Here is a 27,954-nt window from a genome sequence, read left to right on the forward strand (position 1 = left end):
CTCACTTTGTAGACCAGGCTGGCCTCGAACTCAGAAATCCGCCTGCCTCTGCCTCCCGAGTGCTGGGATTAAAGGCATGCGCCACCACGCCCGGCTCAAAAACCTTTTTTTTTCCCCTTTGAGAGTTGGGAATTTAACTTATGGCCTCATAAATGCTAACCAAGTGCTCTAACATTAAGGTATGGTCCGCAGCACTCCATATGTATCTTTCTAAGGGCAGGAAAAGAGGTAAGGCTGGCAGAGGCACCTTAAACTTGAATTTAGCTTCATCAAAAGTAAACACCAACTAAAAAGCTAAAATCTACATGCTGACAAAGCTACTTACTTCCACAGTGGTTGCAGCTTTTTGAGTCATTTTTCCAACAAGGTCAACCTGTTCATATCTGGATTTCATGTATTTTTTTGCAACTTTGTATACCCACTGTGGGCAAGTTGCAGAAAAAAGTAAGGTCTGAGGATTGTCTTCTGAATCTTAAACAAACAAAAAGAATTAAAATGTTTTCTTAATGTCCCACGATGTAGGCCAGCTTTTAAAAATCACCCCAAGGTTCAAAACAAAAAGAAAAATTATAAACTTGGGGCAAATTTTTAACATACAAACATCAATGCAACTATTAAACTTTCAAATGAAACAAAATAAAACTGAACTAGGAAGAAAAGTAAGAACTTAAGAAAGAACAGTAACCCAAGAAATGGATAAAGTGAGTTAGTAAACCTACATGGAAGATTACAGGATAATCAGAAGAAGACGCACAGTCTGCTTTGTCCTTTCTCTTTTAAAGGAGACCAAATAACTTTAATTGTGTTAGAATACCAGGAGACAAAGCAATAAAAATTATGAAATGAATTCTCAAGCTTTTATTAAAAAAAACAAACAAACTATTTTTTTTGCTATATATTCCTTTCAACTAGGACGTACCAGTTTTGTAGGATTCATGAATAATATCTTCGACTTGTTCAGCAAAACCTAAATCTAACATTTGATCTACTTCATCAAGCACAACATGGCGTAGCTTTGAAAGATCCAAACGGCCACTTTGCAGATGGTCTTTGATACGCCCTGGGGTCCCAACAAGGATGTCAATACCATTCCGAATTTGATTAACTGCAAGGAAAGAAACACCAGAAATATGTTAAAAACAAATGTATGCCTTTATACTATTTCTTTAGATTTAAGATTAGTCAATCCAACTTTGGACTATTGTCTGTATTTACTCACTCTGGCTTTGATATGATGTTCCACCATAAAAACACGCCACACTGAGTTTTCTAGTTATATCTTTGAAATCTTTGGCTACTTGATTTGCCAATTCCCTTGTTGGAGCCAAAACGAGTACCTGAGCAAGAAGTTTAAAAAAGAAAAAAATACACCTTTTCTAAAGACTGATATAAACTCCCCCGAAAGGACATTTCTGTAAAGATGCATTAAGAGTAAGAATCTCAACATTAATTTCATAAGCACTTAACGACACAGCGGGGTGTACTGTTAATGACAAAACATTCACCTAGCATGCATAAACTGGGTTTCATCCCTAGCCCTAGGGAGTGGGGGCAGAGAAAACAAATATAAATAAGAACGGCTTATATTTTATTAGATTTACGTATTTTATCAGACTTCAAAAGTCACTTTCCTGGGTTGGGGATAGTTCAGTTGGCAAAGTGTTTGCTTAGCATGCATGGTAATGTACCCTTACATTTTTAGCATTTGGGAGGTGGAGGTAAAAGGATTGTCTTCAATTATATAGTAACCTCAAGGCCTGCCTGGGCTACATGAGACCCTATCTCAAGAAACAAACAAACGAAAAATAAATAAAAGAGCAGTTAATGAGGTCCCCAAGCCTCTCTCTCTATTCCTCCCGTTCATATTTATATTACTCCCCTAAAATAGTTATGTATCTACAGACAGAAAGACAAACAAGGTACATTATCTGTTGTCTAGCTCCTCTACCCAAATGTAGAGTCAATGAATACCTAAGTTTCTGAGAGGCGAGTCACTGTATTCTTTGGACTTTAAGAAGTAGCTGGTACAGAACAAATACTGAAAACATATTTGTTAAGGTACAGATGGCTCACGCACTGAGTGCTTTTGCTCTGTATGAAGTAGTCATTTGATCAGTGAATTAGTGATGAGGTTGCATTAGTATCGCAATGTCATCACAGACATGGAACTTGAGTCACAGTGAGGTTGTAAGCCTTGCCCAAGAACCAATAGCTGGAACTGATCAATGGCCATTATCTCAGAAGCAGCTTCCGACAGACTAAGGCAGGGGCAACTCTTTCCTATCTGCATTACTTGCAACTGTGTAAAGATTACTACTGCATTACCTGGAAATTTCAACGAAGAAAAATGATTTATCCTGTAAACCAATACAACCAACATAAGAGATAGTTGATCCTAAGTCATTATGTCGTCATTCTACTCATATACATGTGAATCTGCTTTTATAGTGTAACATTAGGAATATTTAAAAGCACAAACATACCTGTTCAAATCAATATGATGACTTTTCTTCTTCACTGTTACAAACCTTAAAAGTGCACACAGGTTCTAAAAATGTCAAATTTTAGACTAGAATTTTACTAATTCCCTCTGTTGATTTTTACTATTTGTAAGTTAAGACATATTTCTAGTATCCAATAATAGCATATCACTGATATAATAATCTTCATAAAAAGTCAACCTGTGAAATAATACTAAATATTTACTGAATTGCAAGGGGAATACCTTATTAGAAAATTCATTATTTAAAAGGAAAGGTCAAGGATGAAGAGAAAAGTCACTAAGTATACTAAATATACCTATAAAGTAAACTGACTTTATAATACAAAGTTTTGGAAGACATCTAAACATCCAGAGATATTAAATTTGTGCTCATTAACTAATCTTTGACTTTGATTAAAATTTCCCTGCCTGAAAAACAATCTCTTACTTTAGGAATCAAAATTTAACTTTATGAAAAAGGGGCACTGACTCCATAAGGGGCGGGATATACCTGACTTTGAGTCTAGTGTTATTCTTTCAGGGTCCAGGGTCCAGCTCAGTGGGAGAGCATGAGCTTAGCATGCACAAGGCCCTGGGTTTGATCCCAGCACCAAGGAAAAAAAAAAAACAACAAAAAACAAAAACAAAAAAACCAAACCCAAAGACTACTATCGTTCCTATCCCTTTTCATTAATATTAAGAGCTTTTACTCCCTTAATAACCGTTACCTTTGGTGAGCGGCTTTTTTTAATTGTTTCTTGATTTCTTTGGAGCCTTTCAATCAAGGGTATGGCAAAAGAGAATGTCTTTCCTGTTCCTGTCCGGGCTTGAGCAATTAAATCTTTTCCTTCATATACAGGACCAAAGGTTTTAACTTGAATAGGAAAGAGATATGTTACCCCTCGACCTGTAAAATGAGATTTCATTAAAATTTGTGACTAGCATTAGGAAAAAAAAAATTCATTTGAAAATGACAATCCTTATTCCTCCATGACTGCCTATGGCCATACTACTTGGTACCATTTACAGTTATTCCTACCCCAGGCAGGAATCAGAGTGAAACTGTCTAATTTGATAAACACATGTAACTCTTAGTGAAACAAGTCAGAATAAAGAAAAGGATGATGTAGAAATAACTGCAATTAAAAAGAGGGTCATGTTTATCCTTATAGTCTTTTTGTCAGAAAAGGCACCAAAGTTGTATAAAGTCAGCAGCAGATTTTCAAGACAGGAAACTCAGTACCTTTCAGAAGCTTTATGGTCTCCTCAGAAATGGAGAAATTAGAGAAGGCTCCTTCCTTTTGTTCACGTGTTAGAGTCTGTCAAAATGAAACCAAAATTCTAAATAATAGAGTTTACATTACCTTTTAATCATTTTGAGGGGCAAAGAGGAGGCTTCTCAGATAGTGTCTCACATAGCCTGGGCTACTCTCAAATATGCTATGCAGCAAAGGATGGTCCTTAATTCTGATTGCCTCCACCTCTGGAGTACTGTGATCACATCTGTACATGACTAAATATAGTAGTAGCAAATATAAGTAGCAAACTTACTTATTTTTTTCATGTACACACACACACACACACACACACAAAATCGCTACGTAGCCCTAGCTGTTCTGGAATTTGCCAGGGTGGCCTCAAACTCTAGAGATCACTTGTCTCTGCCTTCCAAGTGTTAAAATTAAAGACATACACTACCATGCCCAGTCCCATAAAATATCTTCAAAATAGAAATTCATCCTTTAGTGTCTTTGTGGCCAGAAAGAGCATCAGGTCCCCTAGACTTACAGAATTTGAGTACTAGGCAGTTGTGAGCTCATCAGTGTGGGTGCTGAAAACTGAACCTGGGTCCTCTAGGAGCAGCATGTACTCTTAACTACAAAGCCATTTTTCTACTCTCCCAAACTCATCCAAACCCCACAAGATTTCCCTGTGTAGTCTTGGCTGTCCTGGAACTCACTCTATACACCAGGCAGACCTCAAACTGAGGATTCACCTGCTTCTGCCTCCTAGGTGCTGGGATTACATCACCACTACTGGCTAGCTTTTTTTTTTTTTCTTTTTTGATTTTTTGACAGAATATGCTAGATGTCTCTACAATCTTATTCAGATGATTTTGCAGAACAAGGAAAAGCTATTTCTACATTGATGTGTAACATACTATTACTGGCATATATATATATACATACATATATATATATATATATATATATATATATATATATATATATATACACACACACACACACGCATATATACACATATACATACATAGACACATGGTATGTATAATTTTATTTTATTTTATTTTTTTTAAAGATTTATTTATTATATGTAAGTACACTGTAGCTGTCTTCAGACACTCCAGAAGAGGGCGCCAGGTCTCATTGCGGATGGTTGTGAGCCACTATGTGGTTGCTGGGATTTGAACTCTGGACCTTTAGAGGAGCAGTCGGGTGCTCTTACCCACTGAGCCATCTCACCAGCCCCTGTATAATTTTAATTCTGTCTTGTTTTTGTTCTTTGAGATAGGATTTCTCTACATAGCCCTGGCTGGTGTGGAACTCACTAGAGGGCCAAGTTGGCTTCAAACTCAGAGATCCATCTGCCTCTGCCTCTCTAGTGCTGAGATTCAAGGCATATGTTGCCACATCTGGCTATAATGTGAATTTTTGGAATCTTTAGCTGTTCTCCATTTGTACAGGGGTAATGGACTAAGCTAAATTAAATACATAAGCTCCTAAAATAAAATTGTCCTCAAGTTTCATTCTGAAAATAACCACAACAACAAAAAAAAATACCATCTACATGATTGTGACAATAGAAACTAATAAAGTATGCTCTAAGTAATAAAACCAAGACCCTCTTCTGGACTCCTCAGGCACAAGGCATGCATACATACATACATACATACATACAGTATACATACATACATATATACATACAGGTAGGCAAGGCACACACATGAAAATCTTTAAAAGTAAGTCTTCTGACAACCATAGTGGCACACACCTTTAATCTCAGCACTTGGGAGGCAGAGGCAGGTGGATCTCTGTGAGTTTGAGGCTAATCCAGTCTGCAAAATGAGTGCCAGGACTGTGCCACTGAGAAACCCTGTCCCTAAAAATTAAAATTTAAAAATTTTTAAAAAGGTCTTTTTAAAAATTGGAAAAATATTACATAAATTGTTTAATAATTTCACTTAGTGAAATACACTTTCTAACATTCTTATACACTCTCAGAATAGCTGTGTTCTACTGCATAGACAGCATATTTATCTAACTTCTCATTATTAGACAGGCTATTTAGACTTTTTGCAATGATCAATATTATACTTAATTTATATAGCTTTGTATACAGTATAATCATAGCCTTAGCATAAATTACTAAAAGCAAAATTCCTGAAATCTAATATATCAGAACGAAATAACCAAGGCTTGAAATACAGCTCAGCGTTTAAGAACAAATTCTGCTCTGGCAGAGGACCTGAGTTTAATTTGAAATTCCCATGTTAGGTGCTCACCAATACCTGTAACTACAGGTATTGCTCCGAAGGATCCAAGACCCTCTTCTGGCTTCCCTGGACACCCACACCCATGTGGCATGCTCTCACGCTCAAGTTTGTTTTCTTTCTTTCTTTCTTTCTTTCTTTCTCTCTGTCTCTCTCTCTGTCTCTCTCTCTGTGTCTCTCTCTGTCTCTCTCTCTCTCTCTCTCTCTCTCACAATAATAATACACCACCTTAGGCAAATTTCAAGAAACGTATACATTCTACTAGCAAACTTATTTGTAGGCCCTTACTAAACTCAACTAACATTTGTGCATCTTGGCAAATAAATTTACAAGTATCAATACATAGAGTCTCTGCCTACAATCATCCACGGATCTCACTGACTATCCCAGGTCTGATCCCTAATGAGGGCTTAAATTACTAGCTATTATCAGATTTGAAGATTATATGTTTTTATCAAGGAAAGAAACCAGGCACAATAACAATAGTACATGTTTTTAATACTAGCTCTCAAGAAGCGTAAGTTGAGTTCCCAGCATATAAAAAATAAATAAATAAAATCAAAAAAGAATAAAACAAATAAGGAGCTAGCCAGGTGTGGCACCAGGAGGCAGAGGCAGGTGAATCCTTTCTTTGAGCATTTAAGAACCATCTGTAACTCCAGTTCCAGGAGTTCTTACACCCTCATTTGGCCTCAATAGACATCAAAAATGCACACAATGCATGCAAACAAAACACTCATATACTTAAGAAAGTAACTATTCTAAAAGATACAGCAGATATAAACCCAGCACAACTGGGCATGGTGGCACTATCTCCAGAAATAAAACAAAAATAAAAAATAAAAACTCACCATGGTGATAGAAACCTGTAATCTCAGCACTTGGAAGGCAGCGTTAAGAGGGTAAAGACCCTCAGCTACCTGGGAAGTCTGAGACTAGTCTGGGCTACTATGAGACCCCCATCTCAAACAAATGAATAATCACAACTAAAGTAGGTCTTGAAGTAGAGTCTACTATACTTCCCAAAATTTAATATCCAGAGAAATTCTATCCCAAGAAAGATAAAGAGGTGGGGTAGCAGCAAGTTGGTTCAGTGAAAGATAGCTGCTGCCAAACTTAACATGAGTTTGATTCCTGGGACCTACACAGCAGAAGGAAAAATGACTCCCGCAAGCTATATTCTGACCTCTACACAAAATAAATGTTTACTTTAAGGACAGCACAATGAGAGAAACAAGAGCCAAAGGCTGGGGTTTCAGCCATACTGGTTCTATGGTTCAAATAGCAACACTAGCCACGAAGCAGAGATCAGCACAGAATCAATCCTAATGAACCCCACAGGTCAAGCGGGCCTACACTTCAAAGAGAACACATGCAACAGTCTGCTGTGTACCTCCTCTGCTTTATCACTTGACTTGTGAGAGCTTTCTGAGGATGACACGTGCTTTGACCTTTTCTCATACTCATCCACATCTCCGTTTGGCAGGTCTTTCCTTCTTGACTTATGAGATGGGGAGAATTCATCTGAAAATCTAAGTCCTTCTTTGGAGTCTCCATTTAGCTTTTCTCTCATTTTAGCTTTTTTGGGCTTGGGAGCATCCAGGTCATCTGTAACACCATTTTCTCTTGTTTCTGTTCTCTCCTCTGATTCAGAATGGTGCCTTGACTTCCTTCTATCACTCTGTAGACAAAAAGAAACAGTGACAAGCTCTCCTTCTAAGATCCCAAAGAAGCTCAAATATGACTCCCCAACCAGCTAAGCTCAACCTACAATTATACTCAACACTCTACCTGCAAGAAATCCAGGCTGGTTAGTAATGATGAAGTTTGCATCTTACCTGCTTCTATGTTTCAAGATTCAGTCTCTAAAACATCTCTAATCCCATCCTGAGATTTTTAGGACAGTTAAATAGTTCCTCCTCAGGAAAAGAACAAAGCCTCGAAATTATAAATTAAAATACAAATAAAAACTTCTAACATCTCCAAAAGGGAAAAAAAATGTATTGAGTACCTACCCATTATTGTGTAATGTTTTCGTCTTATCTTGTTTTAATCTTCATAACAACCCTATCAGGGAAGTACAGGTCCATAATCCCTTATCCGAAATTCCGAAATCCATAAAGCTCTGAAAACCGAAAGTGTTTTTGTAACTTATATGGAGACAGAACTTATCTGATCTGAATTCACTTGATGGCAAAATTTAACTACAACGAATGTGAAGCAACTTACTGTCTGTATTTATCCCATTTAGTATTACCATCCATATTTAACAATAAAGCTGCAGGTCCCCAACCCTTCTAACGATTTCCAGCTTATGAGAATTTTAAAACCATCTAGCTCCAATGATTTTGGATAAGGGATGGTGAACCTGTAATCTTTGCCACTCTAAGATGCAGAAAGAGAACTGGTCCTGAAGGCTATTCTGCAGGTGGAAGTGGAAGGGATGGAATGCAGCCCTGTCTGACCTCAAAGTCTATGTTCTTCTCACAGCACATGTCCTCCTTCAATTATTTGTTCTGTTTCGAGATGGGCTCGTGTAGCACAGAGTGGCCTGGAACACCTGACCTGCCTGCCTCCACCTCCAAGTGCATGGATTACAGGCATGTACTAGTTAGTAGATGTAACTCTCCTTGAGAACAAATGATAAAGAAAATCAAATGTCATTTATATAAACCAACTGTTACACTTCCATGAAGGACTATAACACTGAAAACTAAGACTGTGTTTAACAGAACAATAAAAAGTCAAACACCAAGGCACTCTTCTGTAACTTCAATTTTAAAATGCAAAACTAAGACTGTAAAGATGGCCCAGTGGTTAAGAGCACTGGTTCCTCTTCCAAAATACTCAGGTTCAAATCCAGCACCCACATAGTAGCTCCAGGGGATATGACAGCTTTCTGTGGCCTCAGGACAGGTCTACACATAGTACACAGACATACACACAGGCATAAAACCCATACACACCAAAAAAAAATTTTTTTTTAGTTTTTAAAATACCAAACTGAAGGCAAGTTCTTTTTTTTATTTATTTATTGACCACAAGAAATGATTTGAAAACTTGGTCCTTTAGAATTACTTGGTGAAATAAATAAGTCATTTGTCTCAGTGGAATCTAGTAAATTGTATAGCAGTACTTCATTTCACTAAAAACTACAAGCACCAAACTTTTTTTTTATTTCTCACATGCATATTGCTAAGCACCAAACTTTCAATGCTAATATAATTTTTGAAGTGCTTTAGCATAAATTTTCATTCATAAATAGTTGAAAAAGCTGAGTAATATGTAAAAATGCCTTTTAAAATGTTCTACATCATTTGATCTTAACTGCACCAGCCCACAGCTCTCTAAAGTAGTAAGTCCTATAGAAAAACAAGCTCACAGTCAGGCATGCAGTTTGGATTGCTTCAGGGCCCTGCACTTTAGGGAGAAGATAGAGCAAGCATGTCAATGTAACACGTCTATGTCCAAACCCTGTAGCATCCTAGAGTGCTAAGTACTAACATCACTCCCTTCTGGAGCTCAAGCCCAACAGCCTCCTGTTTCCTGAGCTCTGTTCATCTCCTTCTCTCTTAGCTCTCAACCTTCTTTAGTGTTTCCTTCTCCTTACCCTTCTGTGGAAGCTCAAGTCTGTGTCAACACACACTTCCAGACTCTCTTGGCTACTTTTATTCCTTTTGTAAGAACACAAATGCCCTATCTCAATATATCCAAACTAGAATTATTTTCATTGAATGCCAGACTTAGCCTAATATTCTATTTCTGCTATTTGGTATTCCATTCCATTTCCAAATGTCTACTTCTTTTTCATGAAGGGCAATCAACAAGTATATTATTTCTGGAGAATTTACAATATGAAAGCTACCAATATATAAGAACATAGTGAAATGTAAGGATGCACAAAGATATGATCACTTTCCTCAAGAATCTTTGGAAACTATTTCAAGATATATAAATAAGCTAACTTTACAAGGAGCACATAAAAATGCCAATCACATGATAACAGTAGAACAAGCCTTTGAAGGCAAATGAGGTAATGTTTTTACCTCATACTGTACAAGTATGGTTAGAAAAAAACATTACCCAGACTTTGTCAGAAGCAGGATTTAGGTATGAAAGGTTATTCAAGACAAACTAAATTAAATATAAAACTAAAATAACGACTTGAGATTACATTTATAATCTACCCTAGAAGCCTACAGTAGTAAAATTCAAGGGGGCAAAGAGCTTTGGCTTGAGAAGATGAAAAGGTTCTAGAGATCACGGTGGTCATGACAGCACAATTCTATTATAATGACATCAAGTTACACACTTAAAATGGTATAAAAAAAATAAACCTTGAGCCATGGTCGAATTTAAACCCCAGCACTGAAAAATAGAACTCTCAAAATGTAAACTCCAAATTTAGTACGTTCTACAAAAACAGAAAAACGAGAGTTGGGAATAGAGCTCAACGCTGGGCATTTGTCGGGCATAGTGGTGGCCTCACTTCAATGCCCAATGGGAAGGTGGCATAAAAGGGTGGCTAGAATTTAAAATTTACCTTGGTGGTAGGTCCTAGGGGGTGTTTCCTCATCTCTAGCACTCTACAGAGTAAATATTTTATCAAGTGTCATCTTTCCCACAGTCATTTTCATCCTCATTCAGCTTTCTTTCTCCAGGTCAAATGTCTCCAGTAAAAATTTTACCTCTGCATTTTTTCTTAACACCTTAAGATCATCTATTTTGGGTTTTTTTTCTTCCTTTCTTCATTTATGTATGTATATATGTATGTATGTCTTGGACGGAGGTGGGGATAGAACCTCTACAGGCTCCTGGTGGGCAGGGACTATTTTGCATACTTAATTAGTTTACCTCCTCGGTCCTCAGCTAAGAGTCTGGCACGATTAGCCTCAATAAAAACCAGTGGATTGAAAATACTGACAGTAAGGGCTATTCGTAATACAACCCCCACGAACTCCATCACAGCCAACCCCTGGCAAGCCTGGCTTTGACACTATTTCTTAAGCCTCTATTACCCAATCATGGAGGATTGTAACCCCCTAGGATAGCCTTTCCCGAGACTGCTGCAGACACGACACCGCGACGGGGAGGCAACACATAGGCAAAGCCATCATCATCTCTGTCTCAACTCTTCGAAGGCCCCGGAAAACCAAATGAAGGGACTCGCCGCCTAAGAAAGGGAACACGAGCAGATTCCACTGCGATGGGAGTTCAAGTCTGCCCATCTCTCGGGAGAGATCCGGGCGCAGAGGCCGACGTGGGGCTGAAGTGCCACGGAAGCCGGGCTGTTCTTCTCCAGGTCCCGGAGTGCGGCGATGGGGAATGATCCCTGGGACCTCGGAGGGCCGAGCACGGCGAGGAGAAGCTGTCCCTCGGAAGCTTGCCCCTGATCCTGACAGGTCGTCCCCCTTCCTAGACAGCTCCCCTCCCCGCCCAGGCCAGCGCAGCCCGAGGGAGGCGCGGCCCAGCCGCAGCACACCTTTTGCCGCTCCTTCCTCTGGCTCTCGGACTCTTCCAAGGGTGCCTCGAGCTCCATGATGTCTCCCCAGAGGAGTTTCCCGGGCATCACTGGCCGTCGCCACCTCCCGCCCGGCTGCGGTGGCCGCGACCACCTACGGCCACCGAGAGCGTGAAAGGAAGCGGGGGCTGGGCAGCCCAGCCGGCCAGGACCGTGCGTCACTTCCGGGCCACGCACCTCGCGGCGAGAGCAAAGCAAGCCGGAACTCTCCCGGAGGAAACTCTCCTAGAGAATCGCAGCCTCCCTCGGCCAATGAAAACCTGAGTGGCCCCGATGGGCCCGCCCACGCTCTGAAGTGGCAGGCTTCTCCAGAGCACGGGCCAATCTCCAGGAAGGACGCTCACCTCCCCCGGCGCGGCACGCAGAATTCCAAGTGTTCCCCTCCCCCCGCTCGGAACGCCTCCCTTCCCAGCATGCCCTGCAGCGCTCGCGCAGCCCCCTCGCAGGCGGCGGGGAGCGAGGGGCTGACGCGCGACGCAGCGGCTCGTGGGCAAGCACGAGCTGAGGCCGGCGGGAGCGCCACGCGCCGTCCAGCCATTCGCCGCCGGAAACTGCAGCCCCCCGCCCCGCCCCCGCCCTCCGCCCCGCCCCCCGCAGTGGGTGGAGCGTTAGCCTTTAACGGTGCCCCGGCACTGACGTCGAGGCTTCCCGGGGTCAGCAGAGTCTGCAGGGGTCTGAAGCCGAGGGTCCGCCTCAGGGATGTTAGCTCCTTAAGCAGGCGTTAAGTTATGGCTGCATTTTTAGTTCTCCCGTATGCCAGAAGAAACCAAACCCATCCGAGAAGGGAATTTATTTGTCCAAACTCAGTAGCACTTGCAAGACTTGAAAAGTGATCGGAATCCGCGATGGGCACAGCACTCTCACAGCTGTAATTTCCCAGAGTTGCAAGGCGAATGCTCGCTCCTATGAAACAGAATAGGGAAAAATCTAAAGGATAAGAAAAGCAAGTCCAATGTGTCTGACAGATGACCTGCTTGTAATAAGTACATTTAATCTTAAGGTTCAGGATTAACTGCCTCTGAGCTACAGATTTATACGAAAGATATCAGTGTCAGCGAATTGACTTCTTGGTCTTTATGTATATTCACAAAGACTGGGTTCGATCCCCTGTACCTCACAGACCAGGCAAGCCTACTACCAATTGAACAACAATCCCAGTCCTCAAACCTTGTTTATCATGTTCTCTTTATTCAGTCAATCAGCTATTTCATTCCTGAGGGAAGATGACACCAAACCTAGATGTAGGTACAGGGCATTCTTGCAACCTACATAATGTCTAGTGTAGCAGCCTTGTAATCTGAGCCTCAAAACACAGGCCTTAAAAAAATTAGGCTACACGTCCTGAGTTCTATGATTAGACTTAAATAACCGGAATCATGATATTTTAAATTTGCGATAGCTTCCGGAATTCTATGAAAATAAGGACTGGCTTAACATCAATGACTTTGTCTGAATGTGGTTTTATGGATTCAGTTTTATAACACCAGGTGTGTTCAAGGAATGATGGTGAAAAAGGCTTTTCCCACAGGTTGGAGGAATAGTTATGGGTCTCTCCATCTCAATCTTTACAAATCTAAATCTCAAGAGCTTTTCTAAATTCTGTTTCCTCTTAGCTACACCCAGTTCTGCAGCGATACACTATGCCCCTACAACGGAATATGCTATGCATAGAAACAGTTGATAAGGTGAAGAATGCCACACACATGGGTATAAAGGGAACAGATGCTGTCTTGTGCCTGAAAGTCACTCAAATGAAGTCCACTTTTACCTTCTTAGGATCCTTTTTTTTTTTTTTTTTTTCTCATACCAAACCTCACAGCAAACCTGAAAAGGACTAGACTCTTATTAGTCATTCAAGTGACTGCTTCCCAAATGACCTTCGGTGTCAACAAATGTGGCCTTTCTAAGTCCCAATGGCCTGAACTAATTCTCTTATCAGGTGGAGAAGGAGATTGGAGACCTACACATGAGTAACTTGCCCAAGAGTGAAGGACTTGGTCGATATTAGCTTAATTGATTAGGAAACATGGGAACAGGAATTATAATTTTAATATAAAACTCAAAAGATTTATGTCTGATCGTGAGATTTGGAACCAAGGGGAATTAAAACAACATATCGTTTATTTTTCTCATCGCTGGGACAAAATACCTGAGAAGAGACTTAAGCGTTTTATTTTGGGTCATTTTGGCTCATAGCTGGAGGCTAGAGTCCATCGGGGTAGGCTAGACATGGCAATAGGTGTATAAGGCAGTTGGCCATATTTCATCTGCTAGAAAAAGATAAATGAACAATGGTGCTCACCTACCCTCTCTTATTTAGTCTGGCAGTTGGGGTTGGTCTTCCCACTTGAATTAACCAGATCCAGAGGTTTTCCTCTCAGATGATTCTAGATCATGTCCAGTTGGCCATCATCACGGACATTGATTCAAAATCTAATCACCAATTCATGGGATCAAGTGATCACCCTGCTCTAGCCTCTCCCTAGTACCTGTAACTACAGGCACAGACCATGGTGCCTAATTTCAAATACAACAATCAGAACATCTTTCTTTCCCAAATATTTACTTAGTTTAGTTAGAGTTTTACCATCTTAGCCCTAGCTGACCTGAAACTTGCTATGTAGAAGCAAACTGGCTTCCAACTTACAGAGCTGTGTGTCTGCCACCCTGGTGCTAGGATAGAAGTAAGGGAAGTGCCACAACATCTAGTTTTATGTTTGTTTTACATTATTTTGTTAGTAGAAGTTCTCTTCCCACAATGTGTTTCCTGGGGATCAAAGTCATTTTTAGGCTCAGTGGTAGAAGCCTTTACCAGTGTAGCTATCTTACTGATCCTATTTTCCAAATATCTTAAACGAGTTCCTGATAATACCCTGAAAAGTTAGGTGTTGTATTCTTTTTCCTGATATTCTCTTATCAAAGGTTCTATGTTAAAAATCCCCCTTGCCAGCCGGGCAGTGGTGGCGCTTGCCTTTAATCCCAGCACTTGGGAGGCAGAGGCAGGCAGATTTCTGAGTTCGAGGCCACAAAGTGGTCTACAAAGTTTATTCCAGGACAGCTAGGGCTACACAGAGAAACCCTGTCTTGAAAAACAAAAACAAAACAAAACAAAAATCCAAAATCGTTCATTTTTCATTTTCACAGCCCGTAATTAGAAAGTAGAAGGCAAAGAGCCGTCAAGATGCATCTAGCACTTTGAAAGGCAAATGTGAAACTTTTATGACAAAAGAACACGAAGGATTTCAGATAATATAGGAAAAATAGAGGCAGTTATAAATTGATGGAGACGGGGGCGGGCAGAGATTGTGGGTTGGAGGGTGCCGAGGCAAACAGAACAAGAGACCATGTGACCATAGCCACTTTACTTTTCAGAACTGTTGTTAGCCAAGCAGGAGCAATAAGCAGGAAACTGGATTAGCGAATACATCACTAGAGCAGTGAGGTCCAGTGGCACTCACACTGATCTCAAGATCTGGAGTGCTGCTGGGGTTCTTGGCTTTTCCAGACATGGCTGGCCACTATGTAGCTGACACTTGCGTTAAAAACCCCACCTGCCTGCCTCTGCCTTCTCTGTTGGAATTAAATCTGTGTGCCACCATGCCTGGCTCCACCATGTCTCAGTAAATAGTTGTGTGTTTTTAAAAATGAAATGTTTTTAATCATGTGTATACGTGTGTGGGTGGGGGCACTGTGGCAGCAAGAAGAGGCCATCAGATCTCCCCCTCCACGCCCCCCTCCTCCCAGGGAAATCACACTGTGGTCCTCAGCAAGTGCAGTAAAAGTTTTTAATCATTGAGGTTTTTTTCCCCAGCGCTGCTTTTTGCTTGTGTTTTGAATTGGGATGTGGAAATGAGGGTCAACATGAGCTACCCCAGAAGGGGGCACCATCACCCAGTACTATGCAGGGAAAACAGCTAAGATGGTAAGGCTTCAAGAGAGGCCACAGGACAGGCTGGAGTCTGTCCCTGGTGCCCCCATTCTTACTTTATACCTTCCTCAACCCGGGAAGGCAACACTCTCCTGTTTCCTGTAGCTTCAGACGAGTTCTCAAAAACACAGCAACAGGCTCTTCCCATTGTTTTCCAAACCAGAGCTGACATTTTCAATATCACGTTTGCCTAAAGTATATGCAGCAATAGGTTCGTGGTCTAAGAACATATGTAGTTTAACAGCACACCTACATAGGACTCTTATTACCGAGCTGGTGTGATGTCAATTATTATCAATAAACTTGATTGTGCTGGAGAGATGGCTTGGCTGTTAAGGGTACCTGTTCTCCAGGAGGATCACAGTTCAATTCCCAGCACTCGAATGTGAACTCACAATGATCTTTAGCGCCATCCAGTCCCAGATCTGATGGCCTCTCCTGACCTCTGAGGATGCCAGGCAGGCACATGGCACACAATTAAGTGTGGCCATGTGTGGCAAAACACTGACATTTCAAATCTACAAAATTTTTTTTTACAAATGCGTATGTGTGCTGAAAATCTCTGTGCACCTGCCATAGTGTGTAAATGAAGAAAGGCCAACTCGATAGAGAACCCAGTGACCCATTCAGAGTCTTAAAAACATCCAACGGGTCTGAATACAATCACCAATAAAGATAATAAATAACAAAAACACTAATAAATACATAAGGAAAATAAAACTGATTTTTCTTTAAAAAATTATCTTTATTGCGGTTAGCATTATGTGTAGAGATCAGAGGACAATACTCATAAATTCTTTCCTTAGTCTACCATGAGTCCTGGGGATTGAACTCAAGTCATCAGGCTTAGAGAGGCCTTACTTAACCCACTGATTATTATAAAAGATCTGTTACTATAAAAATAAAAAGACAGTCAGAAACAAATGAGGCATTTGACACTGTGTTTAGTGCTGTTTGTGTGGTCAGTATTAGGGAGTTGGTTCTTTCCTGTGTAGATCCCAGGGATCGAACACAGGTCCGCCAGGCTTGTCAGCAAGTGCCTTTAGCCACTGAGTCATTTCACTGGCTCCTTATTTTTGATACTACAAAAACCACTTAATGTCAAAAAAATCATGAAACCCTTTCCACATCTGGCCTCAAATTAGCCATCTTACCTCCCAAAAGCAAATGATGTCAATGAAGCCAACATCAACACTTAAAAAAAAAATCGGGGGTGACTCCATTTGGACTTTGGAAATTCAGTCTTGGCGACAGACCTGATGCATTTAAGAATTTTTCAAAATGAATTTTCTTGATGTGATATGCGATGATAGCTCAGTAGGTGTGAGTTTGAGTGGTAATCACATGATATTTTTCAAGTTTCTCTCACCTACCATCACAGATAAATTGGCAATGGGAAAAGGAAATTGTTTTAACACATGTATTACTTGCTACAGATCTATTTAGTGTGTCTCAATGGCATTAAAGATGCCATTTCTTTTTACAGAGAGACATTTGTCATCGACACCAAGAAAAATGGAGAGTCGAGAGATAATTGCAGCACCAGGGCCAAAGCCCACAGCCAAAGCTTAAAGGAACCCTGGACACTTTGATAAAAGTCCCCTCCTTCCTCCCTGTTGAGACAGAACCTCATGTAACCCAAGTCAGCCTCAAACTTGGCACAGCCAAGGATGACCTTGAACTTCTAGGCTTCCTGTCTCCACCTCCCAAGGGGTAAGACCACAAGGCCTGTGCTCCACACTCATTTCATCCAGTGCCTAGAACTGAACCCAGGTCCTCAACATACGCCAGGCAAGCCCTCATCCTTTTGAGCGACACCTTTACCTCCCCCAGATTTCTTTCCATTTCTCAGTTTCTTCAATTCACTGTAGTTCGGCAAGAAAAACTGATTTTTAAAATATCCTGTTCCCTCCCCTGCACCCCCTCTGGGAATATTATATCTGCTACATCCTCTATCATGGTTCAACAAACTCCCCATTAGTAAAGGGTCTTGTTGCTATTAAATACATTACTATACCTTTCACAACAGAATCAGGATTTGACTTTTAAAAAATGTTTTCTGAGGAAATAGTAATTTTTTTAAAAAAAATTCATTTGTACTGTGTTTTCCCTTCAGCATAATCTCTGACACACACCCAATTTGGCAGCACATTTGTGATATATATATATATGTGTGTGTATATATATATACTCATACGTCATATATAAAATGTCTTTATAAACTAGAATCTTTGAAAATGTAACAAGTTCTCTACAAATTAAACAGAATGCCTTACTACTACAGACAGAAGAGAAAAAAAAAAACAGTAGACATCTGCCAACTTTTCACTTGCGGGAGTTTTGTTTTTTTTTCCATTTTGGATGTGAGATTATTAGTAAATATGGCTGGAAAAGATGGACAGAGTAGGAGATAAAGCACAGCTTCGGCTGGCTGCTTGTCGAGGGGCCATGACGGGGAGACCATCAGAGATGAGCGGCTTCTCAACCACCATGTCTTCAAATCCATCTGAGATGCGGTGGCCAAGGGGCGGGGCCACGGGCTCAGCCACCCGTTCCTTAGTCTGCAGCTTGATTAGAATGCACACGATGTGCTGGTCATTGTCCTGTGGCTTCCCAAGGGTACATAGCCCACAGCATACCTGACTAGACCTTAAGTCTTGGGACAACATGAAATCAGAAGTATCATGAGTCACCAGAAAATTGTAGTGTGATTTTGTGTGTGTCTGTGTGTGCTTGGTCCTTTTTAAAAAAATAAAAATTAAAAATAAAAAAGGTCCCCAGTTGCTAGTCAGCTGGCCCTTTAAGAATGTTTAGCTGTTAGAACTGTTTGGCCTTATGGCCTTCAGTGTTGGTTGACTCTTGGATTTCTGGGAACAGGATAGGTTATTGAAAAAGAGCCAGCAGAGGTGGAAAAGGTGAAGTGTGGGTTAGCAGAGCGAGAGGAGAAGGCAGTTGGTGCAGAAGATGCTACTGTACAACCACCTTTCACAACAGAATCTGGGTTTGACTTAGGCGAAGCTGAGCTGAGAGAGTGGACAGGCTAGAACAGTTGTTACAGTTTGGAGTACTGGGGAAACTGGGAGAAGGGACTGTTGAAGCAGACAGTTGGGGAACTGAGGGAGGAAGGGTTGAAAGGAAACCTTTAAAGGGGCTGGGCTGGAAACTGGGAGGAGGGCTGGCCGGGAGCCCTTTACAGAAAATTGTCTTGAATGTTTCTAAAAGGGACACATACAAGCAACGAGCTCCATACATTTCCACGATGGCAGCTGTTTGTAGTCACTGCACACAAGGTCCTGGAGCTACTGTAGAGAACTTGGATGCAAGGAGGAACCACAAGTCTATGGACACAAGACTTTGGGACATCCTTAGTCAATCCCACATGGGGCCCTTTGTTTACGCCTGGGGTTGGTTGAAAAAGATGCTGGACTCTAACCAATCAGGGGAAGGGGGTTCTTCTGGAAAGTAGGCAAGACAGCCTAGGAATTCTTTCTGATAATACTTTAATTTCCAAGCCCTTAAAACACATGCTTGGGCTGGTCAGTGGTGGCGCACGCCTTTAATCCCAGCACTTGGGAGGCAGAGGCAAGCGGATCTCTGAGTTCGAGGCCAGCCTGGTCTACAGAGTGAGTTCCAGGACAGCCAGGACTACACAGAGAAATCCTGTCTCCAAAAAACAAACAAACAAACAAACAAACAAAAAACAAAACACATGCTTGTTTTCTGGGTCTTGTGTGGAATCCTTAACCCGCGAACTTGATATTCCTGTGGATAATGAGAATAGCTAGTGGGTAGGAAATCAGCATTATATGCATTGGAGAAACTGATGAAGGGAATTTGAGGTTAGTGACAATTAGAAAAGGAGCAACAATTTCATGTTTCTTGTGTGTGTGTTTTAAGATTTATTTATTTTATGTATATGAGTGTTCTATCTGCCCAGAAGAGGGTATCAGGTTGCGTGGAATTGAACTCAGGACCTTTGGAAGTGCAGGCAGTGCTCTTAACCACTGAGTCATCTCTCCAGCCCTCATGGTTTTTATTGGAAACTACAAGTTTCTAGTAAAAGGCACTAGAAATGGCTTTAAAATGGTAAAAGGGGGGAAAGAGTAATTAGAATACAATATGACGAGGTTAATAATAGCATATATGTACAGCTTCCAAGGACTCTCACTTATCCAGTTTCTAAAAGAGTTCTCCAAAGTCAGTTAACATCTGAATCCTGCCATCGTGGCTTTGTGGCCTGTAATCCTAGCACTCCAGAGGCAAAGGCAGGGGATTGTTGTTGAGTCACGGGCCAGCCTGAACTACAGTGTAAGACACACATCAAAAAATTTTTTAAAAAATGAAGTTAGACATTTATAGCTGGGGTTAGTTGAAACAAGGAATTCGATGCAAGGTTTTGGCTCTTCTGAACACCTTCACGGTTGGGCAGAAAATGCTGTCTTCTTTTAAATCCATCCAAAATGTCAGAATTAGTAGATACCAGGCTCTGCGTCCTTAAAGATAATGAAAAGGACAGGATTATTGTCTTCAAAAGGGGGGGGGGCCCTGAATGCCACTCAGGGTGCTGTGTTTTCATTTGCTATACTAGAACTAAGACCTTAACAAACCTAAAGCAGCCTTTCGGAAAGGAGCCCACGTTCGCATGTAAAAAGCCTCACGGTACCATTAGGATGTTAGTGTTCAGTACATCCAGCCAGAAGCGGCCAGCTCCCTAAGGAATCAGTATCCAAACCTTTTTTTTTAATTATTGATTTATTTCATATTTATGAGAAAGAACAATGTAGGTGTCTTCAGACACACCGGAAGAGGGCATCAGATCCCATTACAGATGGCTGTGAGCCACCATGTGGTTGTTGGGCACTGAACTCAAGACCCTTGGAAGAGCAGTCAGTGCTCTTAATCGCTGAGCCATCTCTCCAGCCTCCAGTATTTATATGTTGTATAACTTCCTTTTTGAAGTCACTGGATGGGAAAGTCAATTTTTCTTACTTTTTATACTGATAACGGCCTTGTCCTGGGAACTCTGAGCTACACCCTAAGCACATTTGTCTTGCTCCAGTGCATTTCTTAAGCCTATACCGGACCGGTAAGCTACACTGTCAGCTGCACCGGTATTTTGATGGCTGGTTTGGGGTTTGAGGTTTGCTTTTGTGGTTCTAGGGATTGAACTCAGGGCCTCATGCAAGCCCTAGGCAAGCACTCTGCCCTCCAGTACCTCCCTAGCTCACCCCTCACTCTGAATCCCCCACATCTTTGACAGTTGTGAAGAATGTAGAATCGTATGTTCTTCAGGTCAGCTCGACTGTGTTCATTTTGTCTGAAGTTATCTTCAAATGAGGTACCCACCACGTCCCGCTCATCTGGCCCGGATGCTAACCATCAGAACCACAGGATAGAGTTGAAGTTCAAATGCTGTTTCCCTTCGCCTAAACATCTGTAATAACTATAAGCCTCTCAATCCTTTAAAAAAAAAGTATCAAACTTGGGTCTGAAGAAATAGCTCTCTTCTCTTTCAAGAGGACCTGAGTTCAATTCCAAGTACCCCTGTCAGGCAGCTCACAAATACCTGTCACTTCCTCTCCAGTGGATCTGCGGCCTCTGGTCTCTGAGAACACCTGCACTCATGTGCCCATATACCCACAGACACACACATAATATACATAATTTAAATTTTTTAAAATATAGAAACCTTAAACAAGAAGCTGGGCCAACAAGAGAGCAAAGCATTTAAAAGCGTGTGCTATGCAATAAGGATCTGAGTTTGATATCCAGAACCCACATAAAAAAGCCCGAGGCTCTCCAGAGGCTGTGTGTGCAGCAACAGTCCTGGGGTAAGATGGGAGATAGGGACAGGAGAAGTGGCCAGAAGCTTGGGAACTCAGAGAAGGGGACCCTACCTCATAGTGGAAGGAGAGAATGTGACTCCCCAAAAGTAGTTCTCTTATTTCCACATGGACACTGGACACACACTTGTCGACACACACACTCACAATCTTCTCTATGGAATCAGATAGAGCAGCGGCACTCAACCTTCCTAATGCTGTGACCCTCTGATACAGTTCCTCATGTTTGTGTTGACCCCCAACCATACGATTATTTTTGCTGCTTCTTCATAACTGTAACTTTGCTACTGTTAGGAATCACAATGTAAATATCTGTGCTTTCCGGCAGTCTTAGGCAACCTCTTCGAAAGGGTTGTTTGACAACCCCTGCGTCCAAAGGAGTCTCGACCCACACATTGAGAACCAATGATAGATGGATCAGCTGCTAAGAACACTAGCTCCATCTGGGTGGTGCTGGCTTAGGCAGGCAGATCTCCAAGTTCAAAGGCAGCGTGGTCTACAGTGTGAGCTCCAGGGCATCCAGGGATGCACAGAGAAACCCTGTCTTGAAAAAAACCAAAAACATAAACAGACAAACAAGCACTAGCTCCTCTTGTAGAGGACCCGATTTTGGTTCCAGCATCGACAGCACAGCTTGCAAGTGTTTTAAACTTAAGGGGATCTGATGATAGCCCCTTGTGGCCTCTTTGGGCACCAGGCACACATTGTGGTACACAGACATATATGCAACGAAGCATCCATATGCATAATTTTCTCCTTAATTAAAAAAGAAGAAACAAAGAGAAAAACTCTTTTTTAAAAAATAAAAGTAGCTTGGTGTGGTGGCTCACATCTTTAATCCCAACACACTGGAGGCAGAGGAAGGAGAATCTCTGAGTTTGAGGCCAGCCTGGTCTACAGAGTGAGTTCCAGGACAGACTGAGCTGCAGAGTGAAACCCTGTCTCAAATAAATAAATAAATAAATAAATAAATAAATAAATAAATAAGCAAGCAAGCAAGCAAGCAAGCAAGCAAATAAAATGAAAAGCTTCGAGATAGCCAGGTGCTGCTCTGGTTCAAGCTAAAACTCTCAGCGCTGAGGTAGTTATGGGGGAGGGGCGTGGTAGTTACTGAGGGGGACGTGATAGTCACTCATGTGAGTGTAACAAAATAACAACAAAAAACAAACAAAAAATGAAAACAACTTAGGGGACTGGATCAGAGGTCAAAGGCACAGACATCAAGTGGAGGAGGGCATCCCTGAACTGAAGCAAGAGCTTGAGGCGGCCACTGACACTGTACCGGGTAACAGTCAGGAAGTACAGTGCTCAGCTAACCTTCTCTCTGCCCTGATGCCCACACAGTTGGGATGGGCTTTCCTATCTCAGTTCACCTCCCCTAGCTAATGTCTCCCTGGGGATAATGTTAGCCATCACACTCTGAGCTGCGTAGAAGGATCTGGAGTTCAAGGCAGTTGGAGTACAAAGAAGAGTCTCTTAAAAAACCTAGACAGCACCCCACCTGACTGCCCCCAAAAAAACCTTGGAAGAGGAAAGCAACAAAGTCACAAGTTGGAGGCTAGCCTGATCTACATAGTAAGACCTTGTCTCAAAAACAAACAGCAGAATCTGCAGAGTGGGCTCAGCAGCTCAGAGCTCAGGCTCCTCTGGTACAGGTGAGAGCTCTTTTCCAAACACACTCAACTGAGTGGCTCTATCGCCTGTATCATCAGACCCAGGAGACCCAAAGCCCCTTTTGACCTCCAAAGGTCATGCACATATATATGTCTTGTACACATAAGCAATAAATTAATTAACTAAAAATTAAAAATCTGGGGGCTGGAGAGATGGCTCAGCGGTTAAGAGCACTGACTGCTCTTCCAGAGGTCCTGAGTTCAAATCCCAGCAACCACATGGTGGCTCACAACCATCCATAACAAAATCTGGCGCCCTCTTCTGGAGTGTCTGAAGACAGCTACAGTGTACTTACATATAATAAATAATTTTTAAAAAATTAAAAATCTGACAACAAAAACCAAACTTCAAAAATAGCTGTGATAGCGGCTGCAGGATAAGCCATGATAAATTGGGTGGAAAGAGGACACAGGGCTGTGAATGACTTCTGGTTAAAAGATTGACTTCTGTCAGTGGGGTGGGTGTTCTGTCTGCATGTACATTTGCACTCCAAAGGAGGGCATGAGAGCCTGGGGGAGGGGGGGTAACAATTATAGATAGTTGGAAGCTATCAGGTAGGTGGTGGGAATTGAACCTGGGGCCTCTGGAAGAGCAGCCAGTATTATCTACTAAGCCGTGTCTCCAGCTCCCCTGCCCCCAAGTATTCTTGTTAGAATACTTGTATTTATGCTGAGCCATGGTGGCCCATGCCTTTATTTTTTTTTTTCATTTATTTTATTGAGTGTACGGTGGAAGAGTAAAAACAGGTTGGAAGGGAGGGAGGGAGGGCCTTCCTCCCATGCTGGAATGATCTGTGCCTTGGGAAGGAAGACAGCCAGTCCTTCCGGATGGGTTGGTATAGAGTCGCAGCACTTTGTCGCATCCTTACCTGGGGGAATGGATCCCACTGTCTCCCGTCGTGCTGTAATTCTCTGCCCCTTCAAGGTGTTCTCGCTGTGGCTCCTGAGCTGACACTGGCCCATGTGAGGTCTTGACAAGTTGTAACTTGTCTGTGAAATGCTCTTTCATTTCCTGACTTGGAAGGCTCTGTCTCCAGACAATTGGATTCTTTCCCCTATCACCAGGAGACTCTTGCAGGATCTCAACTGGGAAACTGGTTTTCCTTACAGTAGAACACGCAAATAAACTTCTGCCAGCAGCAGCTGCTGGGGTCTGAACATGGGCAACAGTGGGCTCTCCTTCGTAGTTGAAACCCCATGGGATCCTTGAATGCAGACCAGGGTTGTCAGCGAGATCAGGGTTTGGGCTTTCCCCTGCGTTTGAAAACAACCCCGTGGCCTTGTACCAACGGTTCCTTTCAATGGCCAGACGCTCAAGCCTATCGGCTTTGCTATTACAATCGGTCAGAGACTTCCCTGTCATGGCTGGTGTTCCCAAATGATTCCACGTGCCTCCACCTGCAAAGGAGGGCTGAGTGCGTCCGGGCAACGAGTGACAGAAATCATCTGTCTCTGAGAAGTCATCGTCCTCTAAACACAGAGAACTGCAGCCCCCGTCATCCCCAGCCCCAGGGTCACTGTGACTCAAAGCCACCTGGTCCTGCTCACTGTCAGAAAGCCCTTCGTTCTCCATATTCACAATCTCTGCCTCAGGGATTCGAAATGCCTTCCTACTTAGTTCTTCTGAGTCGCCATCTTGTCTCTCATGAGTCCTCAACCGATTTGCACCAGCTGGGCAATCTAAGAGGCCGAGGTTTTGGAAGTGGTGTAGTATCTTATCCACTGTCTTATTATCCTCTGCATGCACAGAGGAGGAGTCTGGATCTAAAGAGCAACGTTGTGTGGGCAGGACCTGCTTCTTTTCTTTGGTCCCCAAGAACATGTCACAGGTGGACCAACTTTTCCGCAAGACTTCAGGGAGGTCCTTGTTTTCCTCGTGATACACACTAGGTCGCAGCATACTTTCCCTAAAGGAACAGCACCGAGAGGGGCCTGGCAAAACTCTACATGGAGGATAATTTCCTGGGCCACCTCTGAAATCGTCGCTGACTGGGTGGACAGGAGCCTCCGCCACATGCGCGCTTTCTGCTTCTAGTTTATCACGGCATTGTTCCGGATACTGCGGTTGGGCTTCACCATCAAAGACTCCGGACGGATCTGAAGAGCCTGCGCTCCAGAAAGGCTTTTCCTCTGGCCCGACGCAAGTAGGTTTCAGACCATGGGTCTTCTGAACGGCGTGCCCTTTGGATACTGAGTGCTTTCGGAGATGCATGCCCTGGAACGGATTATTGATCTGCTTTTTATACATCAAGTGGGAGCCTAGCTCAGCTGGATTCCTGCCATGCAACTGATGAACTTGCTCACTGGGGCTTTTCGTGCGGGGCGCGGGCTGGGCTGCAGGGACCTTGGGCTGCTTTTCCTTTTCCTGTCCAGGGTTTCCTGGCTCAAGCTCACTCCCCTGGCTCCGTGCTTTGTGTCTACCCCTATGAGAACAGCCCCGCCTGCGGGGCTTGGCGAACTGGCCCTGCCTTTTCCCAATTACCTCTTTAGAGGAATCTTTATGCCTGGTTGTCAGTATATCCATTGACGTGCCCTGGCTGTTATATTTTTTCTGTTCTTCATATTTTTGCATTAGGGCAGTGTGCTTGGTTAAGTTGTCAACAGTCAGTACAGGGTTAATTCTTTTGATTAGCGCATGTTCCACATCTCGGGGGATGTTGGTGGAACTGTCCTCATCTCGGACAGGCCACTCTTCGGGTGGGAACTGTGCGGAGAAACTGTGGTACTCGGCTTTGGGCTTCTCTTTTCTAGATAAGCTGCGCCACAAGAAACCAAAACCAAATCTTTTGCCTTTGTCTTTGGTGTGTGGTAATGGTTTGGGGTTCACACAGATGTGGGCGTCTTCAGATGCTGAAACTGGCTGATTCTCGGTCAAAGCTGTGGTCTCCTCAAGACCTTCCTGGCTTTTTCTAGTCACTTCTGCAGCAGTCAGGAGGTCCTTAGAGTCGCACATGCTTGTATCAGGGTAGCACTGGCATGAAGGACAGTGGGAAACGAGAGCCTGGTTCTCCTGGGTCAGCTCTGCACAGCAATCCACACTTACCAGATAGGTTCCAGAAATGGGCCCTGAGCACCCTTCGTTTGACAGGAGGGCGCTTTTCTTTCCCTGCATTGGCGTATTTGTGATGAAGTACGTGCTTGGGGTAACTATGAAGTAGCCCTCTCCGGTGTGGTAAATCTTCCTCTCTTGAATGAGAGCTCCCAGTGTGCTGTAGAGAATGTCTGGGGAGGGAACAGCGATACCTTAAAAAAAAAAAAAAAAAAAAAAAAAAAAAAAGGAAAATCAAGAATTCAGAACGAGCACATATTTGATTAACAAACTTGGAGCCGATTTATGCAAAAGCAGCAATTAAAATGCTGGCTGGTCAGACGGCTCATAAGGTAATGGTGCTGACTAACAGGTCATGTATGCAGGCCTGACAACCTGAGTCGGATGCTCAGTCTTACAAAGTGTCAGGAGATCACAACTCCCAAGAGTTGTCCCCTGACCTCTGCATGCGAGCTGCTGCGACACGTACATGCCTGAACACACACACACACACACACACACACACACACACTTCTATTTTAGTTAGAAAGAGTTGAGTATAGTGACTCATATCTGTAATGCCAGCTCTGGAGAGGTGGACACAGGAGAGTTGTCAACATTTCAAGGCCACCCTGTGCTGTATTCTTGAGAACTGGGCCAGCCTGAGCTACAGTGAGCTCTCTTAAGCAAAACCAAACAAGCAAAGGAATAATATGTGTAATTAACTACATACTATATATAAGTTGGTCCCCATAAAGACACATGTTAGGCTAATGGCTAAGTACAGAAACAGAAGCCTGAGTATCACTGGATAGAAAGCAACTTAAAAAATTTGAAGACACAGCAGGAAAGCAGAGCCTAGTGGAAGCCTCAACACTTAAAAACAAAAAACAAAACAGGACAAAAACAAAAAACAACAAAGACCTACCCCTGGAGGAAGCATTCCTGATGAACAAACAGGGAGATAAAAGTCAGTGAGAGCCATAGAAATAATATACAGAATGACCCCTTACAGCCTAAAGGGTAAAATAACCCCCCACATTGAAATTCGGTTTGTGAGGGCAGAGCTAAGAGCTGCAAACACTACAGAGTCTGATTATAACATGTATTTACATATGAAAAGAACCATCCAGAAAGTAGGAGAAATACCTTTAGGAAGTACCAGTGCTGGGCTGCTAAGATGGCTCAGTAGACCAAGCAAGGTACCTACTGCTAAGCCTGAGGACCTGAGTTCAATTCCTGAGATCTACATGGTGAGAGACTCTTGCTGCGAATTGTCCTCTGACCCTCCACAGGTGTACCTCCACAGCATGCATAAGCCATCTCACACACACACACACACACAGACACACAACACATAGCTTTTAAAGTGTTGAGGTAGGGCTTTTCCTAATTATATTCTTTTTAATTTTTTTTCCCTGTACTGGTGGTGGAGGCCAAGGCTTTGTGTATGGTAGGCAAACATTCTATCACAGCGATATCCCTAACCCCACTATTACGCTTTGAGACAGGGTCAAGCTGCCAAGGCTGGCCTTGAACTTTCAGTCCTGCTCAGCCCAGCAAGTAGCTTGAGACTGCATACCTGTGCCACTGAGCTGGGTAACTCATGGTATTATAACAGAAGATTCTATAGTGAGAAAAAAAGACACCATGCTCTTTCTATGCTTAAGACTGTTTATAAAGAGAAACCAAACACATTGGGATGAACACAAACGGTTCCGGAAATTGCTTACCTGGGTAATGCTTGATCAAGTGCTCCAAGAGGGACTGTTGTGTTACGGCCATCTGAACTGCATTCATATCAGCTATAGCACAGCAGAGAACTTCAGCCAAGGGCACAAACCGACACTGGGCTATGGGACTCATTTGCACTGGGAAGACATCACCTGAATTGGAGGTCAAATAGAGAGTAGGTGATGAATTTGCCTTAGCATCAACCGTTCAGGATTAGTGAACTGAGAACAGCTT

At 42.6% G+C, this 27,954-nt stretch overlaps 2 protein-coding genes and 1 pseudogene across 8 annotated transcripts in view; all 3 read right to left on the reverse strand.

The window, feature by feature from the left end:
• Positions 1 to 11,683, reverse strand: part of Ddx50 (DExD-box helicase 50) — a 31,786-nt gene extending 20,103 nt beyond the window's left edge. Inside the window, exons 1-8 of one of the 5 annotated variants that reach the window (XM_021174808.2) lie at positions 11,476 to 11,683; positions 8,009 to 8,118; positions 7,387 to 7,674; positions 3,726 to 3,801; positions 3,211 to 3,389; positions 1,220 to 1,337; positions 920 to 1,105; positions 326 to 471 (exon numbers count right to left, since the gene is read on the reverse strand). In XM_021174808.2, the coding sequence (XP_021030467.1) occupies positions 326 to 471; positions 920 to 1,105; positions 1,220 to 1,337; positions 3,211 to 3,389; positions 3,726 to 3,801; positions 7,387 to 7,566 (885 nt within the window). In that variant the 5' untranslated portion in view covers positions 7,567 to 7,674; positions 8,009 to 8,118; positions 11,476 to 11,683. Of the gene's footprint in view, positions 1 to 325; positions 472 to 919; positions 1,106 to 1,219; positions 1,338 to 3,210; positions 3,390 to 3,725; positions 3,802 to 7,386; positions 7,675 to 8,008; positions 8,119 to 8,458; positions 8,972 to 11,011; positions 11,414 to 11,475 lie in introns of those variants that run through there. The other 4 variants (XM_029482644.1, XM_029482643.1, XM_021174807.2 and 1 more) reach the window with 4 other exon arrangements.
• Positions 11,684 to 18,640: 6,957 nt separating this feature from the next.
• On the reverse strand, positions 18,641 to 18,765 carry LOC115032195 (annotated as a pseudogene).
• A 545-nt stretch (positions 18,766 to 19,310) lies between these two features.
• Positions 19,311 to 27,954, reverse strand: part of Stox1 (storkhead box 1) — a 63,964-nt gene continuing 55,320 nt past the window's right edge. Inside the window, exons 2-4 of one of the 3 annotated variants that reach the window (XM_029482191.1) lie at positions 27,720 to 27,872; positions 26,002 to 26,201; positions 19,311 to 19,935 (exon numbers count right to left, since the gene is read on the reverse strand). In XM_029482191.1, the coding sequence (XP_029338051.1) occupies positions 19,912 to 19,935; positions 26,002 to 26,201; positions 27,720 to 27,872 (377 nt within the window). In that variant the 3' untranslated portion in view covers positions 19,311 to 19,911. Of the gene's footprint in view, positions 19,936 to 23,827; positions 26,202 to 27,719; positions 27,873 to 27,954 lie in introns of all 3 variants that reach the window. The other 2 variants (XM_021175066.2, XM_029482192.1) reach the window with 2 other exon arrangements.

The sequence above is a fragment of the Mus caroli genome, chromosome 10 (assembly GCF_900094665.2).
Source record: "Mus caroli chromosome 10, CAROLI_EIJ_v1.1, whole genome shotgun sequence".
NCBI classification, from domain to species: domain Eukaryota; kingdom Metazoa; phylum Chordata; class Mammalia; order Rodentia; family Muridae; genus Mus; species Mus caroli.